We start from the raw sequence: 18,651 nt of genomic DNA, 5'->3' as shown, positions 1-18,651 counted from the left end.
GTGTGATCATCTTTTTGGTGTTGTAATGTCAATCTAACGGTTCGAAATAGTGCATGGGGTCCACAATTTCTTTCTGTAAACGGAGTAGGTCCCACAAGGCTCAACTCTAAAACATTGAGTCCACAATTTCTTTCTGTAAACGGAGTAGGTCCCACAGGGCTCAACTCTAAAACATTGACCAAGAACTTCAAAGATGATAAAACATCTAATATTTTTATACACATATATCATCCACAAAATTTAGTTTTTTGATAATTTACATTTTATTATTTATTATCATTTTGAATTTCTTAAAAAACGTTAAAGTTTAATGTTTGAAAATGAATATCATCTACAGCCAAATTTCTAATAATTTACATTAATACTTAACTTTTGTTTGTTGTATTGTAAGTGATACTTATTTTTCCTTTTTTTTTATTAACATCACAAACTTGCATTAAAATGAAATTGTGTGATCCTCATGGAGAATCGATACTTATTTTTCCTTTATATTTGTTTTTCCGCCATAGACAAGTTTAGTGATACTTATTTTTCCTTTATTATAGATTTTTTCATTTATGTTTCTGCCATAGACAATTTTATAGCATATAAAGCCACATATCTAGATATTATATGTCATATCCAATGGTAGAATAATAATAAGTACTCATTTTTATTACCATACAGTTCTTGGAAAGAAATAATATCTAAAAAACGGATGAATGATGATGCAAAACGATAAATTTTAAGGAAAAGAACATATTTTTTAATAGAAATTCAAGGTATCTATAAAAAGTCCATAGTTTTACATAAAAATTTATATTATTTATAAAATAGGATCTCTATATATGGAGATAACTTCAAATTCCTCTAAAGTTGAAGATTACAGCATGGAAACACACAGACACACACACACAGTAGAAGCTAAAATGACAACAGTGTATAAGAAATTTCGATTTTGTAACTGAATAATTAATACTCAATGCCATAAGAACAACGATGATCGGATTTGAACCAATGAAATTATACCCAAAACAGACACGCTACCAAAGTTGCATTGCTTTAATTCTTTTTCTCTTTAACCATTAATCCCGTTAAACAAACTTTTCTTTTTTCAACTTTCTTTTTAACTCTTTTACGACACAATCAATCAATTATAAATTTCCACAATAAATACAAAGACAACTAACTAACTAAGTGAAAATTAATTGATTATATTTAATAAGTGAATAAAAAAAACATATTGATCTCAACAAGGAATCAGACCGGAAAGTACCTTTGGCGTGTGGCATGGCCTGAGGTTTGAAATTTTGTGGGCCTCTGCATGATGTCCACTTGTACGGAAAGAGGCCTTAGATCCAGCATAAAACTTGGCCGAAAAACGGCATGTTTGTTACTTTTCATCTCTTTACCATAAAAAACAACACGCAGTCCACCAGTTCTTCGAACCCTCTTCATCACTAGGAAGGTTTAGAAAAGTTTGGGTCCTTTTGAAATAAACCTCATCTTCTAAGGTCAATACAATTCTATTATGATTCCGATAGAAGAAAATAGATTTATAGGGACCCATAGAATTTAGAATTATATAGAATTATATAACTTGAATTTGAAATTGTACACTCATCAATCGGAATCATAAAAAACATAAAACTTGAATTTAAAATTTATACACTCTCGGTCATCATCTAAACAAGTACATTCAAAGCACTTGTGCCACTTCCGACGAAGGCCTATTCTATAAGGGTCTCGAGTCTCGACCGGCTTTACAACAACAACATTTTTTTTTAACCTTTTCAAACTGTATTTATATTTTTGGTTGTTTGTTTTTCTAATACAATATTACTTAACGGGAAATAAACCAAACCATAATAACCCAATGCGCCTGGTCGGAAGCACTAAACCAAATTACACGATTGAAACCGTAAACCGGAACCGTAAGCCAATATACGACAACAACATTGGTGACAAGGCTTGTTATCTGCTTCTATTCTTTCTTCTTCTTGGCATTGACTGTGTTTTTGTTTGCTTTTACATATAGATTATCAATTGTTTGTATGTTCGCGATCACATTCAGCATTTTTTCCGCTTCCGCTTATGTTTTACAAAGTATAGAAAAACAAAATTTAAAAGAAATTAAATATCAAGATCGAAATGTTTTGCGAAACAAAGAACAAAGAAATCTAATTTATCTCAACTCTATGGAGATAAAAAAAAAAAAGATTTGCGTTTATCGACGGGAAATAGTAATGTTCAATGTTAACTAGACTTTAACTCGCAGGCTCAAATTATTTTTTTATCAATATACATATTTGAAGAAATTTTTTTATTATAGATAATATATGATATAGTTGTAGAATGATATATATGATGAGTTTGTCGTTTAAGTCATAACCGTAAATGTGAATTATTTTCTATTTATTATATTATAAATGTAACTATACGTAATTGTATGTATGACAAGAAGAAGACGAAAACAGAGGACGAGGTAATGGAGGTGCTAAATGAGAAACCCTAGATTGGAAATTACCTTTGCGTCCGCATCTCTCTCTTACACACATCGAACAAGTTATAGCTGTGAAACCAGAACAGTTTAATATTCGTGTGTCAACCCGTTGGATCCGAATTTAAGATTTAATTAAGATGGGTCCAATGCAATAAAATAAAAACAATCGGCCAAGTTGGAACTTGTGGTTGTACTTGATTTACATGCAACATCTTATTGGATTCTTGGCCTGCCTTATCCGTAAACCCGCTACTTTATCACAAAATTTTCGTGATAGTATATGCTACCAAATTTATAATATTGTAATCTACAGTACATACTACATAGAATAAATTTCAACATTTTTTTTTACTATTTTCTAATAACAACTCTAGCAATTATCATTTACCTAAATATTTATAATCTAATTCACTCGTAAATAAAGAAAAAGAACTTGTAGGATGGATTCAGAGAAGAAAAAAACACTTAATTAGTTGTTGTATTTCTTTTGTTAATGAAAATTAGTTGTTGGGATCAAATATCCACATGCGTGTGTTCCTTCATCTCTTAAGGTCCCCACGCACATCTAATTGGTGATTTTATGCTTGTCACTGTTATAGCCACTCATATAAATGAAGCTTAAGCCACTTGACACTGCCATTAAACCCCATAAGCTTTGTTTTTTCCTTACTTATGTGGCTTTCCATTAAATCTTCCATAACATAAAGCAATACGCTTTTGCCCTTTTTAAACATTTGGTTATTGTGAAGGTTAGATGAGTCCACGTTTTCAGTTTCTGCTTGTTTTAAGATTCCTCTTCTTCACGCGCTTCCTTGCGTGTACGATAAACACTTATTCTTTCTGTAAAAAAAAAAAAAACAACGATTACATTATCGACATTCAGCACTGTAAAAAGTTAATAACTGAAAAATCATTGCAATAAAAAGTCGTAATACAATTATACAACGAATGTAATTCACTGTGGACTAAAAATATGTTTTTTAAAACATTTAATTCACTTAGCCACCAAAATATTTATATGTCTTTGAACCCCAAAATTAATCAATGTTGGAAGGATGATGCGCTAATTTACAATCAGGATTTGAAATCCGTAGTTACACCGCCGGTGGCTACTAAACCAGTCATTAATCTTATATAAAAAGAAGATGTTTTAGAATAAAAATCTCTTCCTATAATCTCTTACCTATATAAATATGAGACTCAAAAAAAGTATATAAATTTCTATTTGATTTATCTGGTCCATATCTGTAATTTATTTTCTTTGTTTGGAGAATTCTAATTCGTTTTCACTATTCATTTTTATAGAATATCTAGACTTTAATCATTTGTTTATACATAATTATAGATATTTTAATTTTATAGTTGTTTACTTGTCTAGTACTAAAATAATCACAAGTGATAATACCAATGTATAGTTAAATTTAAAACTGCAAGGACATTTTTATTTTATTGTTATTCAAAGACAATTAACATAGACTTTTTCAATAGAAACGAAAAAACTGATTTGTCGTGAATAGTTGACACTTGACAGTAGAGAAGTGCATACGACGCGCTTAGGAGGGAAGTAATTAAGTAAAGAGTCGTTTCCACCTAATTAAATTGCAGCCACACAAAAAGGGTTTTCTTAAAAATGGCTTAAGAGTACTTAAACTTTGGGATGATACGCCAAATCAAGTGCCCTTTCAAATATAGAAATTCTTTAACTATGCTTTAACGAGGAGGTTTCGATCACTCTTGTAAATCTAAAGGATTTATTTATTAGTTTTTCGTTTAAAAATATTGTGAATTAGCTCAATAAATCATTTACCTTCTCAAATGTTAATTGTTAAATATGTACCGATTTGGAGTTGGGTATCAAAGCGCAAGCGGGTCATTCATGTTGTAAACAGAATTTCACATACTGTATACATATTAAAACTTTCATTTAAGTAAACGTAAAAATAAAATAAAACCACACGAAAGCATATCAATTATACTTCCAAACATCGTTGTTTGTATTGTTACAAGAAAAAAAAAAGAAAAAAAAACACATCATTGTTTGTGTTTACGTTTTGTGTACTTTATTTTTTCAAATAAACCCACAACATAAGCAGCTGAAACAAATAAAGAAAGTGCAATTGAAATCGAAGTCTAAAACAATAACGTTGGCAGATCTATACAGGCTACGTCAAAGTCCATCTAATCACAACTTTTTTTATATTAAAAAAGTAGATAAAAGCATGTTATCGCGCAAAAAAGAGCATGGATGTGGCAACAAAAGCAAGTATTGGCTAACTGAAGTGTGAAGGGTATTTCAATTGATTAATTTGGATGTTAAAGGTTTTTATTAAGTTAGGAGTTAGTCACTTGTCACTTTTAAGATAAGTGGATTTTAATTAATTTGGTTAGGGATATGAGTGAGTTAACTTTTAGAGGGTCCAGATCTTCTTGTGTCTCCATCTTTGTACTTTCTTTGTCCTGATCATAGTTTGTTTACTAATAGGGTATGGGATCAGTTACATCTAGCTGATTAAGTAAAGTAGCGTTATTATCAAAACAAAACAAAAAGGTTAATTAGCGTCATGATCAATTAAATGTGATCTACTAATTTACTTTATCTAATTCCTTATGAGAGTACCTCTACAAAAGCATATAGAGTTGTGGAAGTACATAGTGAATTTGTTCTGCCAATTAATTTACCGAGATATACCACGATTACCACCAAATAATATTTGGTCAAGGGGGATTTGAAGGTACGGACAATATTGATGTTGACTTAGAAAAACGACAAGGAGTCCTGTGACGATAATATAGAACATCAAGGGTTGTGCGTACTCGCTACGCTACGGGGAGGAATAGACTGACATAAAAGTCTAGAATGGAACGGCATACAAGTCTATTCGTGAAGTCTTCGGATCCTTTAAGCCGGGAAGTAAACTGATGCAAACCAAAACTGCGAAACCGATTCAAAATTAAGCGTTTGGTTGGTAAATAATTCGTTTTATACCTATAGACCAAATCATACTAATGTACATATAAAATTAGAAAACTGAGCATATATCAAGATTATCATTTTGACAAATAAAGCGATGATATTTGTTCTATGCGCTTACTGTTTTCTTTAAAAAAAAATTATAAATAAAATCTTCTCTTTTTTTCAACTTACAGACAGCCGTTTAAAAATAAACGATAAATTTCACAAAATTTTAAACTATACCTTTCACAAAATTTCAAATAAGTTTTGGTTTCCAAAATAACAATCATATTAAAATGTTCCACTACTAACAGAAATTTAAATCAAAATGACTAAAAACTCATATCTACTGAGAGAATAGTAGAATACAATTCTTAAATTAAAAAGGAGTATTCAAATCTAGTGTTTTAATATCGCTAAGACAAACAAGTATTTTTAGAATAATTTATATTATTTTGGTACTGTAAGTTTGTTATATTATTAGGTGATCACATATATCTCAATCCAAAGTAAAATGTGCTGCCGGTAAGTACTTGTTTCGTAGTATCAGAAAAATTGTGTATTGTAGAAATCGGCTGCTACTCTAAACCAAAAAGATGATACTACTGAATTTTCGTCATCGTTTGTTGATTGGCTTTGTTCTTAAGTACTCTTAACACATTGATGTGTCTTTGGTTTTAATTACAATGGAACCTAATACTAGCGTTTTATACATACACATACAACACATAAACACGTTACACTCCTAAATGAATAACTTTATACACGGTTAAATGGAAAACAATATGAGTTGGTATACTTTCTACACATAAAGAAGCATGCTTATGTATGTGAAACTAAATTAGCAATGCATGCATGTATATATATTTACATCATCCATGCATGAATGCATCAAAGACTTCAATTTCTTCACTCTTTAGCCTATATATATACATATGGACATATGGATGATATGAAACTATATATGTTATTGTATATGGTTAGGTAATTTAATGTATTATATATAGTCCCATGTACTTATTAATATAAAATGAATCCAAAAAATGAAAGAAAAAAAATTGTGATTAATTGAAAAAATTAAGCTAATGTAATACATAATTAATTAAGAATTTGGATTAAGGGTTGCTAATCACGCGGTGAATTTAGTCTCTATAAAAGCAGTAGCTCACCTTCCACAACCTTCAATATCAACTCACCTCAACCTTCTCTCTTACACTCTCATCTTTCATATTCCTCTCTCTAGATATAAATTATATAAAACTAGATCGTGCTGATAGTTAAATAAATAAGAATAAAATGGAGAAACGAGGAGGAATAAGTAGTGGAGGTTCGGGATCATCAAGTGAAGCGGAGGTGAGAAAAGGACCATGGACGATGGAAGAAGATCTTATTCTCATCAACTATATTGCAAACCACGGAGATGGCGTTTGGAACTCTCTCGCGAAATCTGCAGGTTCATTTAATCTTTTTTAAAATCAAGATTTCACTTATATTTAAGCACAATAACATGTATACACACACATATATATATATATATATCTCTTACGTTGTATATATGTTAATATAATGAACTAGGGTTTTGTCTTAACATGCAAAGGTATCCTCATATATTTTTCTTTCTGTCGTCTCTTCCATAAATATATATATATATATACACATATTAATCGATATTATATTTTTATTATCTATTATTTCATTTTATATAGATAAGAAACGAGTAATGATTTCTTTTATTCGTTTGTTGATAAAGAATATTTCTAAATCCAAAAAAAAAAAAATCAAAGACGTTAATCTTACAATGGAATGATAAAACAAAAGTATGTAAGATGATAAAAAATCTATAACTTTGTTTTGATAAGCATGCATGATTATAATATATATACACATATGTGCTAATTACAATTATGGGGATATCCACATACGTACGAGTTAATTATTGATTGTGATGATTGATTATATGAATGTATAGGTCTAAAACGAACCGGAAAAAGTTGCCGGCTCCGGTGGCTGAACTATCTCCGCCCGGACGTACGACGGGGAAACATCACGCCGGAGGAGCAACTTATCATCATGGAACTTCATGCTAAGTGGGGAAATAGGTTAGTTTCAATTTACATAAATGAATGTAGACACGGACATAGATACACATACACTATGTGTAACGAAAGAATTAAAGAACAAAGGCAAAATCTTCGAATATTGAATCCTTTATATACTCTTGAGGCTATATGCCACGTAGATCTTTGAAAAGACAATAAAGCAACACATTTGGTGACTAAATCAAAAAAGCGTTTAATTCCATTGTGACACCCTTTGATCGAAGTTTGTTCTTAGCCGTTAGTTCTGAGGTATTTGCACGTGTCGAAATTTTCTAGCCACTAACATTAAACCTCGTGCTTTTTATAAAGAACAACATGAAAACCTCGTGCCTATTTTAATCGAAACTCGTGGCTACATTTTTCCAGATATTTTTCTTAATGATTTATAAAGGAATATAAGTCTCTCGAAATTATCAAGTGATTTCCCACGTTTCTGAAATATGTACGCGCCTTTATTTATTTCCTTGTCTGTTTTGTTTTATCCGAATTTCAATTTTTATTTGTTTTATATGCAAAGAGCTGGAAAATATGGCCCAAGATTACAAGGTACATGATTCTGTAATTCAATAAAAAGTATCGCATTTTTCAAGTAAGTGCGATTAAGTTATCATTTTATCTACAGTTAACTCCTTTTGTGTATACTAATTACGGAAAAGTGTAATAGGTTATTAGGTCTAGGTCAAGCCGTCAAGACCTTATCATACCTGTCAAAATCTTTCAAAAAAGGACTTTAGCAGCCAAATGATATTTACACTTTAAATCTTCATAATTCTTGAATTAGAGTTTTACTTTTTTTTCTTTATAACCTTTTTCCTGGTTTTAAACTAGTTTCACCTTTCTGATATCTTAAAAAAAAAATTTTTTGATAGGAAGCATTTACTAAATCATAAAATTCCGCTTTACAAATCCTTTTAATAAACAAACAAAAAAGTAACGCTTTTAACTAAAGAATAAGCAATAAACTTTGTAAGGCTTATTAGCACAACAAAATTATTAAGAACTGTTTTTTTTTACAAAGATCCAAACATAGTACATGCAATAATATATAGTACAAAAGTAAAAAGTCTAGTGACAAAAAGGAAAAGCATAATTGAAATAGACGCAAACCTTAATGTTTTGGATTCATCTTAACGTACTTGGTCCGATGCAGTCACGGATTAGATTTCTAACCCCACACAATCATTAGCTCATCAAATCTTATATTAATAATCTATATAGTTATGTCATTAATTAATTGACTCTAAATTATATGAACAGGTGGTCAAAAATTGCTAAACACCTTCCAGGAAGAACCGACAACGAGATCAAAAACTTTTGGAGGACAAGAATCCAAAAATACATCAAACAAACCGATGTAACAACAACAACGACGTCATCCGTTGGATCTCATCAGAGCTCAGAAATCAACGATCAAGCTGCAAGCACAACGAGCCATAATGTCTTTTGTACACAAGATCAAGCGATGGAGACTTATTCTCCTACAACAACGTCGTATCAACATACCAATATGGAATTCAACTACGGTAACTATTCAGCGGGAAATTATTCCACGGCAGGGGCAACTGCAACAGCGGATTATTCGGTACCGATGACCGTTGATGATCAAACCGGTGAAAACTATTGGGGCATGGATGATATTTGGTCATCGATGCATCTACTCAATGGTAATTGATTTATCAATTATAGTCTCGATCCATATCGGAAAACAATATATGAAATATATATTATTTTGAGATTTGTGATTTTTAGGAGTAATATGACTCGTACGTGACATGTATATGGTTTTTGCCTCGTTGTTTAGAGGTTTTGGGATAAATTTTATATATGGTGGTAATTATCTAAATCCTTGGATGGTATATGTTTTGAACTTTATTGCACCCCGTTTGATGTTATACATAAATAAAACTGAAATGGGTGACTTATTCTTCTGATTTTTTATTCGTAGGAATAAAATAATTTATCTTAAGATTGTATATATGAGAACCTAGCTACTTAATTTTTACACATGATTAATTTATTTTTTATATAACGTTTGTTTATAATTTCCCTCTGTTCCATACCGATATACATTAATACATTATTGTAGCTTTTACACATTAACCAACATTGAAAACGTCTAACTATCCTTAAAATCCATTTGTTATTATTTTTTTATTGTGCTTTAGAATAATCTTTCCAAAAAGCAATTAAAAATTATATAGGGGGAGTTTGGAAATTCTGTTGCAATTGTCTAAAAGCTAACAAAACATATCACATTTCCTACCAAAAATAAAAATAATAATTAACATGATCAATATTCATGAACTGAGAAAGTAATTGATCCCGTTGACATATATAATGGTTGTATATGCGTATTCTAAGAGTTATGTGATCCACTGGATTTGCAAATGATTGCGTCAATCATGGTATAAATGTACCTTTTTGAAAGGGATTTTTCCCCCTAATTACCATCCCAAACATATACAGTACTATAATAGTGTGGTAGTTCTGTTAAACAAAACCTTTTACCCGCATACTTAACGTTATAGAACATACAACTACTCATTGACGAATTGATTTAAGCACATTTGAATCTAAGTTAACATATATACGTACAGTTTATAAACAACTTTTCTTCCTGTAATGTTAAAACATCGGAAGACGTAAGAAAATAAAAATTTAAACAGAGCAGAATAATTATTTTAAGCGTATGGTAATCGAGACGAACTGATTCTTCGTCCATATATATGCACTCACGAACACATGAGTTGCGTGTGTATACATATACATGTGGATCGATTTATATACATATCACATGACATAAACATACAGAACCTAATCTCACCAATTATAATAAAACACGTGTCAGATGAGGGCTAAAAATAGATAGCTTTCGGTACAGTTGTCCTTGCCTTTATTCAGCAATTTTTATCCATTTTTGTGCATCGCCATTCAACATGTAGAACCCAACGTGAGCCTAACTCCACTAGCCAAAACCACAACCTTTAAGGCGAAGATATCGATTTGTTTTTTAAGAAAAAAAGGAAAAAGGAACAATTTATTCTTCTTTTTATTGTTCATCCTGATTCAAAACAATAAATATTTACACCTAAAATAGATATATACCAACATGGGACAAAAAATAAGATACGATGAGCTAGGAACGTAATCAGTAACTGAGCCGCAATTATATATATATAAAAGCCAATATGAGTCGACTATCTGAGATATATTATTCATGGAATTATATGTGTTTTATATTTATAGGTTTATTATCAACATAAAATGAGTAATTGGTTGTTAGACATGATGTTAGGTGGGGGAGTGTAAGCACTATAGCAAGACGGCAAAAGCATTTAAGCTTTACCGAACTTCTTAGCTTTAAGTCCTATGCCAGCGACACATTTTGTCCAAACGAAGCATGTGTAGAGGATAAATCCAAACTCCACTTCCTCTTCTCTATGCATTGGCTAGAATAGGAATAATTGATATTTCATTTTTGACGGGCAATGTATATATATATATATATATAATTGATATATTTTGAATTTGAATTTGATATATATATATATATATATATATAATTTTAAAAAGAGCGCGAATACACTTATAACTTGTAGTCTTGTAGCGTCTTCATTTTTTAGGGTAGATTTTTAATATATAAAAATGAAAAAACTATTTTCATGTTTTATACTCCTTGAGATCTATATTGCGGCGGTGTAAAAAAGGAAACGGAACAAACAATAGTGCATTGTAGCAAGGAACGAACCAATGGTCCAATGCATGCATTATCTTTTCCGGTCTGGACCGTCTGGTCTTTACGTCGTCATTCGAATTCTAAACTATTTTTCTATAACAAAACATTTTTCATTTATGTTTATTTTTTGAGAAAAGTTTATAATTTATGTTTGTAGTTTGTAACTAGAATAAACATAAATGAGAGACATACATGTTTAAGCGATCACTTGCTCCGGGAATATTTAAAGATTGAATTTTTGAAATATGCATGATCTAATTAGATATTTATGTCTAAAAACATAAATTGGTTTTTAGATCAAATATCATATTTATTAAATGTCATATAATAAAGTACACAATAGACGAATTTATGCATATAACCTCAACTGCTTTCAGCCTCAATAGCTATTATATATTTTGTGTCTTACTTTTTGATGTAAGAATTTTTTAACAAGTATTTTGAAATGAGTTTTTTTTCTTCTCGTTCTTATTTTTAGATTTCAATATAAAACCAAGTGAGAAGTGGTCTAGTAGTACTTGGGACCTGGGAGTTTCCAAAATCACTAGTTATATATGTACGTCTTAAATGTGGTATTATCAATGGTTGATCCGGACAAAAAAAAAACTTATGAACCAGATTCTGGAGTTTTCAATATTTATCAAACAAAATATATTAAAATATACATCTCAGACTAATCTATAGTATCTTAATTATATCCAGATTACATGCTTATATTATATTTTATAACCAGAATTAATATGGAATTGGGCCGCATGTTTATTTATTTTATTACGCCAACGTGTTTATCATGTGGGAATTGTCGACTTCCCATGTGAATTATAAAGGAAAAATCACATGGCAGGTCGGTCACAAACATATATACAAGTGGTTGATAATTTACACATAAATAAACGTGGAGGAATTGGGTTTTTTATCCTCTCTTTTGTTTCGTTCATTTATTTGCTTGTGCATTGTTCTAGCCTTATGCCTTAGCTGTACTTTCTATATATAGCATAAACCATTTTCTTCCCGTGTTGATGAGTTTGACATATTTTAACTTTCTTTATCCTCAGTTAATGTTGAAGTCGGCTGCTCATCTGCGTAACAAGATTTTGATTATTACCGGGCTGTTAGTTAAATAAGCTGTAATTAATGATTAAATCATTTACATAGAAAAGACAATTAAATTGGTTCATACGACTGTCAGTTGTCTCAAGACTTTTATCTAGGAGATGTTCGGCCCTTCTCTATATATATACCAAATTACCAATGATGTTTTTTTTTTTTTTTAATTTGGCAAACCCTCCAACACCTAAAATAATTTTTGAAATCTGTGGAAATTTGGATTGTTTTATCACTTAAGGCGTTTATGTTTGTTTTATCACAACCGAAACAAACTATATATTTTGTTGGTTGTTTACACTGTGCTGTGTCTTTTACATTTACGGCCTGCATGTGAGAGAAGGCCCATATATATATTGGCAGAAGAACCCAAAGGGTAAGCCCGATTGAGCATTTATTTTTATGTTCTGAACCAGAGGATTTTTAGTTTCTTCGTCTTTGTAACATACTTAGCACTCAATAGTCAACACAATCTCATCACCATAAAAAGCTTAAAACTTACATTAACGTGTTCTAAGAAATAAATACATAAATGCCTTGTTGTTAATAAGAAAGTCTATAAAAGTAAAAACTATTATGTTTATGAAACAAAAAAAAATAAGAATTTTTTTTTCTAGCGAAAACGGAGAGAGTTCGATAAAATAGAGAATAGTTAGTTACCTGTATAGAGCCACTTGGCAGAGAAATGGAAAAACTCCAACCAACAATAACACAAAAAAAAAAAAAAAAAAACTCCAACCAACAAGTCTAAGATAAAAGTTTGGTTTTGTCTTGCGACATATATAAAAAATTCGCTTTTAACGCTTTGGATTGAATTCTCGGGGCATCATATCCTCATCTCGACCACACTTCCCAATACCAACTACCTCATGGTCTTGCCACGCGGCTAACTATCATTCGTCACATGTTTTTGTTTTTTTTTTTTGTTTTGTTTACATCTCCAAGTCTACAGTTTGTGATTTTGTGATTTATAAGAGAATAAAAACTATGTGCATAGTTGGGATTTGGAGGTGGATGTGGATAACTTTGATGCATGCATCTATATATTACTTGTATTAATCTGTTCAACATATTATCAGATTTCATTCTGACGATCTGATATTTGTTATATTATTATCATTTTACCAATGATGATGGGCCAAGCAAGTCGTGCAAGCAAAGAGCTAAACTGGGTCCCACTGTGACAACTTTCTCCAGAAATGGACGGTCGAGATCTTGTGTAATCGCTTGTTTAACATTAACATCCACCGTTCGTTAGTAAAGAAGTCAAAGAGGGGTACAATTGTAAATGAACACTGCAATCGTCGAGTTTCATTCACTGGTGGGAAAGATCCGATAACAGAAAAAAAAATTCCTATTCTGTGTGCCTCAAAAAATTATTTTATCGGGAAAATTATTTTTAAAAAACAAAATCCATTCACTAGAATACATATACGTAGATGTTTAGGATTTTCACGAGAAACTAAGCGAGATGGGAAGAGCGTTCGTGTATGTGATTCTCGGAGGAGGTGTTGCTGCTGGTTATGCAGCTCTCGAATTCACGCGGAGAGGTGTCTCCGATGGCGAACTCTGCATCATTTCCGAAGAACCCGTAAGCTCCCGTAAAAAAATTGAGTTTTATTGTTTGATAGCGAGAAGAAATTTATCTATGATTTGCTTTTTCTTTCTTGTTGTTCTTGGTGGGTCCTTTACTGATTCATCTGAGGAAGTATATATTAGCTCTCTCACCTGGATTTTTAGTGTGACTCTGTAGTTGGTTTTACTATCGGTAGGTTTTGGAATTCTTAGTGTTAATTGAAAGTTTCTTCTTTTTGACCTCGTTTTAAAATTTGGTGGTTTGATGGTGTTATTAGATTGAAATTGGTTAGGCTTGTCTCTATCTCTTTTGTCTCTTATCGCTAGAGTTTTTCTCTTACTTTATACTAATAGGGTGTAATGCTACTATACGAACTCCGTGTGGATTTCCATAAAGATTTGGGTTTTGCACAAGGTTCTTGAAATTCTCAGTTCTCTACATCGAGTCTTAATTGCAACTCATGCTTGGAATTCTCTCACTGAAACTGAAGATACGGTGGAAATTTGTATTATATTGAGGCATTTGGTGAAGTTAAAGTAATTAAAGAGTAGCTTGCAAGATTCAATACATGGACTAAGAATATCGAGTATCGCCATGTCTAATAGCACATCAATGCATTGTTAGCGTCTAGCCTCCAAATATGGTGACATATGCTCTGGATATGGTTTTACCGATTAGTTCCAAACAGGCAAACAGTCCTCGAATCTCTATGGAAGAAATGCTTCTGATTTGTGATTCATGTTTTTCCATTCACTGCTTGTTTTATAAAGTATTGGTTGTGAATCAATATTAAAGAGGGAGGAAAAGGGATATGATGTGTTTCCCTCTGTAAGTAATTAGCTTCTGCATTTTCTGTTTCTCTAGGTTGCACCATATGAGAGGCCCGCGTTAAGTAAAGGTTTTCTGCTGCCAGAAGGTAAGAGAAACGTGATAGCTTGCGTTTTTCTGCTTTTGGTATTTGGGGAAGCTAAGATGTATAGAATGTTCTCAAGAACTAAGGGATTCAGTTATAGTTCACTCATTAGGCTCTGTAAGGGTTAACCCACGATCTTATCTGCAGCTCCTGCACGCCTTCCTTCTTTCCACACTTGTGTTGGGGCTAATGATGAGAAGCTCACCCCGAAATGGTACAAGGAACATGGTAACTACATGTGCACATCCAATTTTGAGAAAGTACTACTTTACTTGGGCTATGACTATGAGAGTAAGCTCTGACAATTTTGTGACTTGCTTGTCAGGAATTGAATTAGTGCTTGGAACTCGTGTTAAGTCCGTTGATGTGAGGAGGAAGACTCTTTTATCGAGCACCGGGGAGACTATAAGTTACAAATTCTTGATCATCGCAACAGGTGCCAGGGTATGGATTGCACAATAATATATATGATTTCGTTTTTCCGAAGTAAGAGCGTCTGCAGGTGAGAAGGTGCCATTAACGTATATGATAAATTACTGGTTCTCACCATCATATTATCGTCTTTGAGATGTTACAATCTGTTATTACTTATTATCACTAGAGTCTTAAATGGACTGAAGTCAATGGATCTGTAATACTGGAACGTCTATTAGATGCTGTGAACACTGATATGGCAAATATGCTCTATCCTGGACAATTTTAAAGGAATTTGTACTATTTTAAAGCTTAGAGCTTTGAACTGCTAAAGTCGTGGCCTTATTATTGTCACATGTGGAAGCAGCCGTTGAAGCTCGAAGAATTTGGGGTGGAAGGCTCAGATGCTGAAAATGTTTGTTACTTACGAGATCTGAGCGACGCAAATAGGCTTTCCACTGCGATCCAATCAAGCTCCAATGGTAATGCTGTTGTTATCGGTGGTGGCTATATCGGCATGGAGTGTGCTGCATCTTTAGTGATCAACAAGATCAATGTGACCATGGTTTTTCCAGAGGCTCACTGCAGTAAGTACTCTCCATTATTACTCAACTTACATGTAAAAAAGAGAAAGCTTGTGTCTGTGTGGTTGGCTTGACCTTTTTCAGTTTCTTATGACAGTGGCGCGTCTCTTTACGCCCAAGATTGCAACTTTGTATGAAGATTACTACAGGGCTAAAGGAGTGAAATTCATCAAAGGAACGGTTTTGACATCATTTGAGTTTGACTCGAATAAAAAGGTTAGATATATTTTTTTTTTTAAGCTTGAGATTCAACTTGAAAGATGTCTGGTTTTTTGCATCTATGTATAGAACTAAAAGATGGAAAGAATCAATACAACGACGGAGTCTCCTGATCCCATGATGGAAAGAATCATGAGCATTGTTCGCTGTGTTTGTTTATTGATATGCTCTTTTTGGGATTTCGAATTGCAGGTCACGGCGGTTAATCTCAAAGATGGGAACCAGTTACCAGCAGATTTGGTCGTGGTTGGAATTGGAATACGACCAAACACAAGCTTGTTTGAAGGACAGCTAACAATAGAGAAAGGTGGTATAAAAGTGAACAGCAAAATGCAGTCAAGTGACAGCTCGGTGTATGCAATAGGCGATGTAGCTACATTTCCAGTGAAACTATTTGGCGAAACGAGGAGGCTTGAGCATGTGGACTCGGCTAGGAAATCTGCACGCCACGCAGTTTCAGCCATCATGGAGCCAGAAAAGACCGGAGATTTTGACCTCTTGCCGTTTTTCTACTCAAGGGTCTTTGCCTTCTCGTGGCAGTTCTACGGAGACCCTGTAGGTGAAGTTGTGCACTTTGGGGAGTATGAAGTCGGTAAAGCCTTTGGAGCATATTGGGTTAAAAAAGGTCACCTCGTTGGGTCTTTTCTTGAAGGAGGGACTAAAGAAGAATACGAAACTATCTCAAAGGCGACACAGTTGAAACCAGCTGTGACTGACTTGGAAGAACTGGGAAGAGAAGGACTTGGGTTTGCTCAGACCGTGGTGAGTCAGCATATAGTTCCGGAAGTTAAGGAAGTTCCGAGCTCAGAGATGGCGAGGCAGTGTTCAAGAGTGGTGATGGTGGAGAAGCCTTTGCATATATGGCACGCGGCGACTGGAGTCGTTGTTGCTGCATCTGTGGCTGCGTTTGCGTTTTGGTATGGGAGGAGACGCCGTAGATGGTGAAAAACCTCTTTGCAGGCCTTTTAAACACGTGGGAGGTTTTTGGATTCATAGGAAATGGGATTTGCTCTTGTTTGTAGCATTGGTGGGAAAAATATAGAAGGGAGAAATCGAAACAACACGATGTGATTTACATATACGATTATTATATGCTTCTTTTGAATTAAAAGAATGTTTCCACTACAAAGTTGTTGACAAAAAAAGAAAAAGGGAAATTGTTTCACTGTGAACTCTATATTCAAAAGTCTTTGTGACCCTTCGTTGTCATTATTTATGATATAGGTGATGAGTTCGATTTTCCGAATGGCCCATTTTAATTTATTTACCTTTCTCAAGGGTATTTTCGTCAACCTATGAACGGTACAACTTCCTTGATGTGTATAGGTGCACAATAGCAATGGTTAGTATTTTTGAGTTTCCCAAATTACCCCTTATCCTTGGTTTTTTTTATCCTCATCTTCTTCGTCTCTCGCACAATTTAGCAACACAGACAGAGAGACACACAACAAATCCGAAGAGTTCAAAGAGTGAAAATGGCAGCGACGACTCTTTCCATAGCAACCACAATCCGCTCTTCGTCTTCTCTCACTCCCGCTTCCGCTCCCCATGGCTTCCTTTCCCGACCCTCCGCAATCGAATTTCCCTTTCGCCTTGGTGCTTCTTCTTCCACACTGACCCACCGTGCAACTCACCTCCGTCCCATTGCCGCCGTGGAAGCTCCGGAGAAAATTGAGAAGATTGGGTCCGAGATCTCGTCTCTGACCCTCGAAGAAGCCCGCATCCTCGTCGACTACCTTCAGGATAAATTCGGCGTCTCGCCGCTCTCTCTAGCTCCTGCTGCGGCGGCTGTGGCTGCTCCGGGCGACGGTGGTGCGGCGGCGGTGGTGGAAGAGCAAACCGAATTCGATGTGGTTATCAACGAAGTGCCAAGCAGTAACCGTATTGCAGTGATCAAAGCGGTAAGGGCTTTGACTAGCTTGGCGTTGAAGGAAGCCAAGGAGCTCATTGAAGGGTTGCCGAAGAAGTTCAAGGAGGGTGTGACGAAGGATGAAGCTGAAGAAGCGAAGAAGCAGCTTGAAGAAGCTGGTGCTAAGGTTTCCATTGCTTAAACTTCTTGAAATTCGGAAATGTAAAAGTGTTCTTCTTTTGTGGAATTTTATGGAACGTTTTTTGTTTGTTTGGTGTTGTTTAGCATAGTTTGCGTCTGGGATTGTTGATTCAGGTTTGAGAAATTATTGTAATGTGAATCAATTTGGATTCCGAAAAGGGATTTAGCCATTGTAGGGTGCTTCTTTAGTAACTGCAGATAAGTAGATAACATGTTTGTAGAAATGCCTAGCTTCAAATAGGAAATGGGAGAAGTCACATACTCATACACGGATTTAGGAGACATGAACATAGTATGACTCTTTTGACTATATGAGACATGCATGGCTTCCAAAGTAGCTGTCTTCACCAATCATATAAAGCAGAATGAAGAAAGAGTTGTTCTGCTTTGAAGCAGAGAAGGCATTCCTCTAAGATTTTACAACGTTCTATTAGACTACAGATGCGAAAACAAAAGCAACAAATATTGTAGAAAGCTGAAAAAGATTAGGTGTCCATCAACATTGGTATTAGTAGGCTATC

The 18,651-nt window shown here is 33.6% G+C and overlaps 3 protein-coding genes across 3 annotated transcripts; all 3 read left to right on the top strand.

Moving 5' to 3' along the window:
• Window positions 1-6,533: 6,533 nt before the first annotated feature.
• On the top strand, window positions 6,534-9,321 carry LOC18012044 (transcription factor MYB21). Its single transcript, XM_006395339.2, has 3 exons — window positions 6,534-6,888; window positions 7,405-7,534; window positions 8,792-9,321. The coding sequence occupies exons 1-3, from the start codon at window positions 6,732-6,734 to the stop codon at window positions 9,204-9,206; spliced, it is 702 nt and encodes a 233-aa protein (XP_006395401.1). The 5' UTR covers window positions 6,534-6,731; the 3' UTR covers window positions 9,207-9,321.
• Window positions 9,322-13,735: 4,414 nt separating this feature from the next.
• LOC18012124 (monodehydroascorbate reductase 4, peroxisomal) lies at window positions 13,736-17,205 on the top strand. Its single transcript, XM_006395338.2, has 7 exons — window positions 13,736-13,965; window positions 14,815-14,866; window positions 15,011-15,091; window positions 15,189-15,307; window positions 15,645-15,864; window positions 15,959-16,077; window positions 16,273-17,205. Exons 1-7 carry the CDS (start codon window positions 13,846-13,848, stop codon window positions 17,023-17,025), a joined length of 1,464 nt encoding a protein of 487 aa, XP_006395400.1. The 5' UTR covers window positions 13,736-13,845; the 3' UTR covers window positions 17,026-17,205.
• A 280-nt stretch (window positions 17,206-17,485) lies between these two features.
• Window positions 17,486-18,300, top strand: LOC18012123 (50S ribosomal protein L12-3, chloroplastic). Its single transcript, XM_006395337.2, has one exon. It carries the CDS (start codon window positions 17,556-17,558, stop codon window positions 18,129-18,131), a length of 576 nt encoding a protein of 191 aa, XP_006395399.1. The 5' UTR covers window positions 17,486-17,555; the 3' UTR covers window positions 18,132-18,300.
• The last annotated feature ends 351 nt before the right edge of the window (window positions 18,301-18,651 follow it).

The sequence above is a fragment of the Eutrema salsugineum genome, unplaced genomic scaffold (genome assembly GCF_000478725.1).
Source record: "Eutrema salsugineum unplaced genomic scaffold, Eutsalg1_0 scaffold_6, whole genome shotgun sequence".
Classification (NCBI taxonomy): domain Eukaryota; kingdom Viridiplantae; phylum Streptophyta; class Magnoliopsida; order Brassicales; family Brassicaceae; genus Eutrema; species Eutrema salsugineum.
This window is presented reverse-complemented; position numbering and strand designations above follow the sequence as displayed.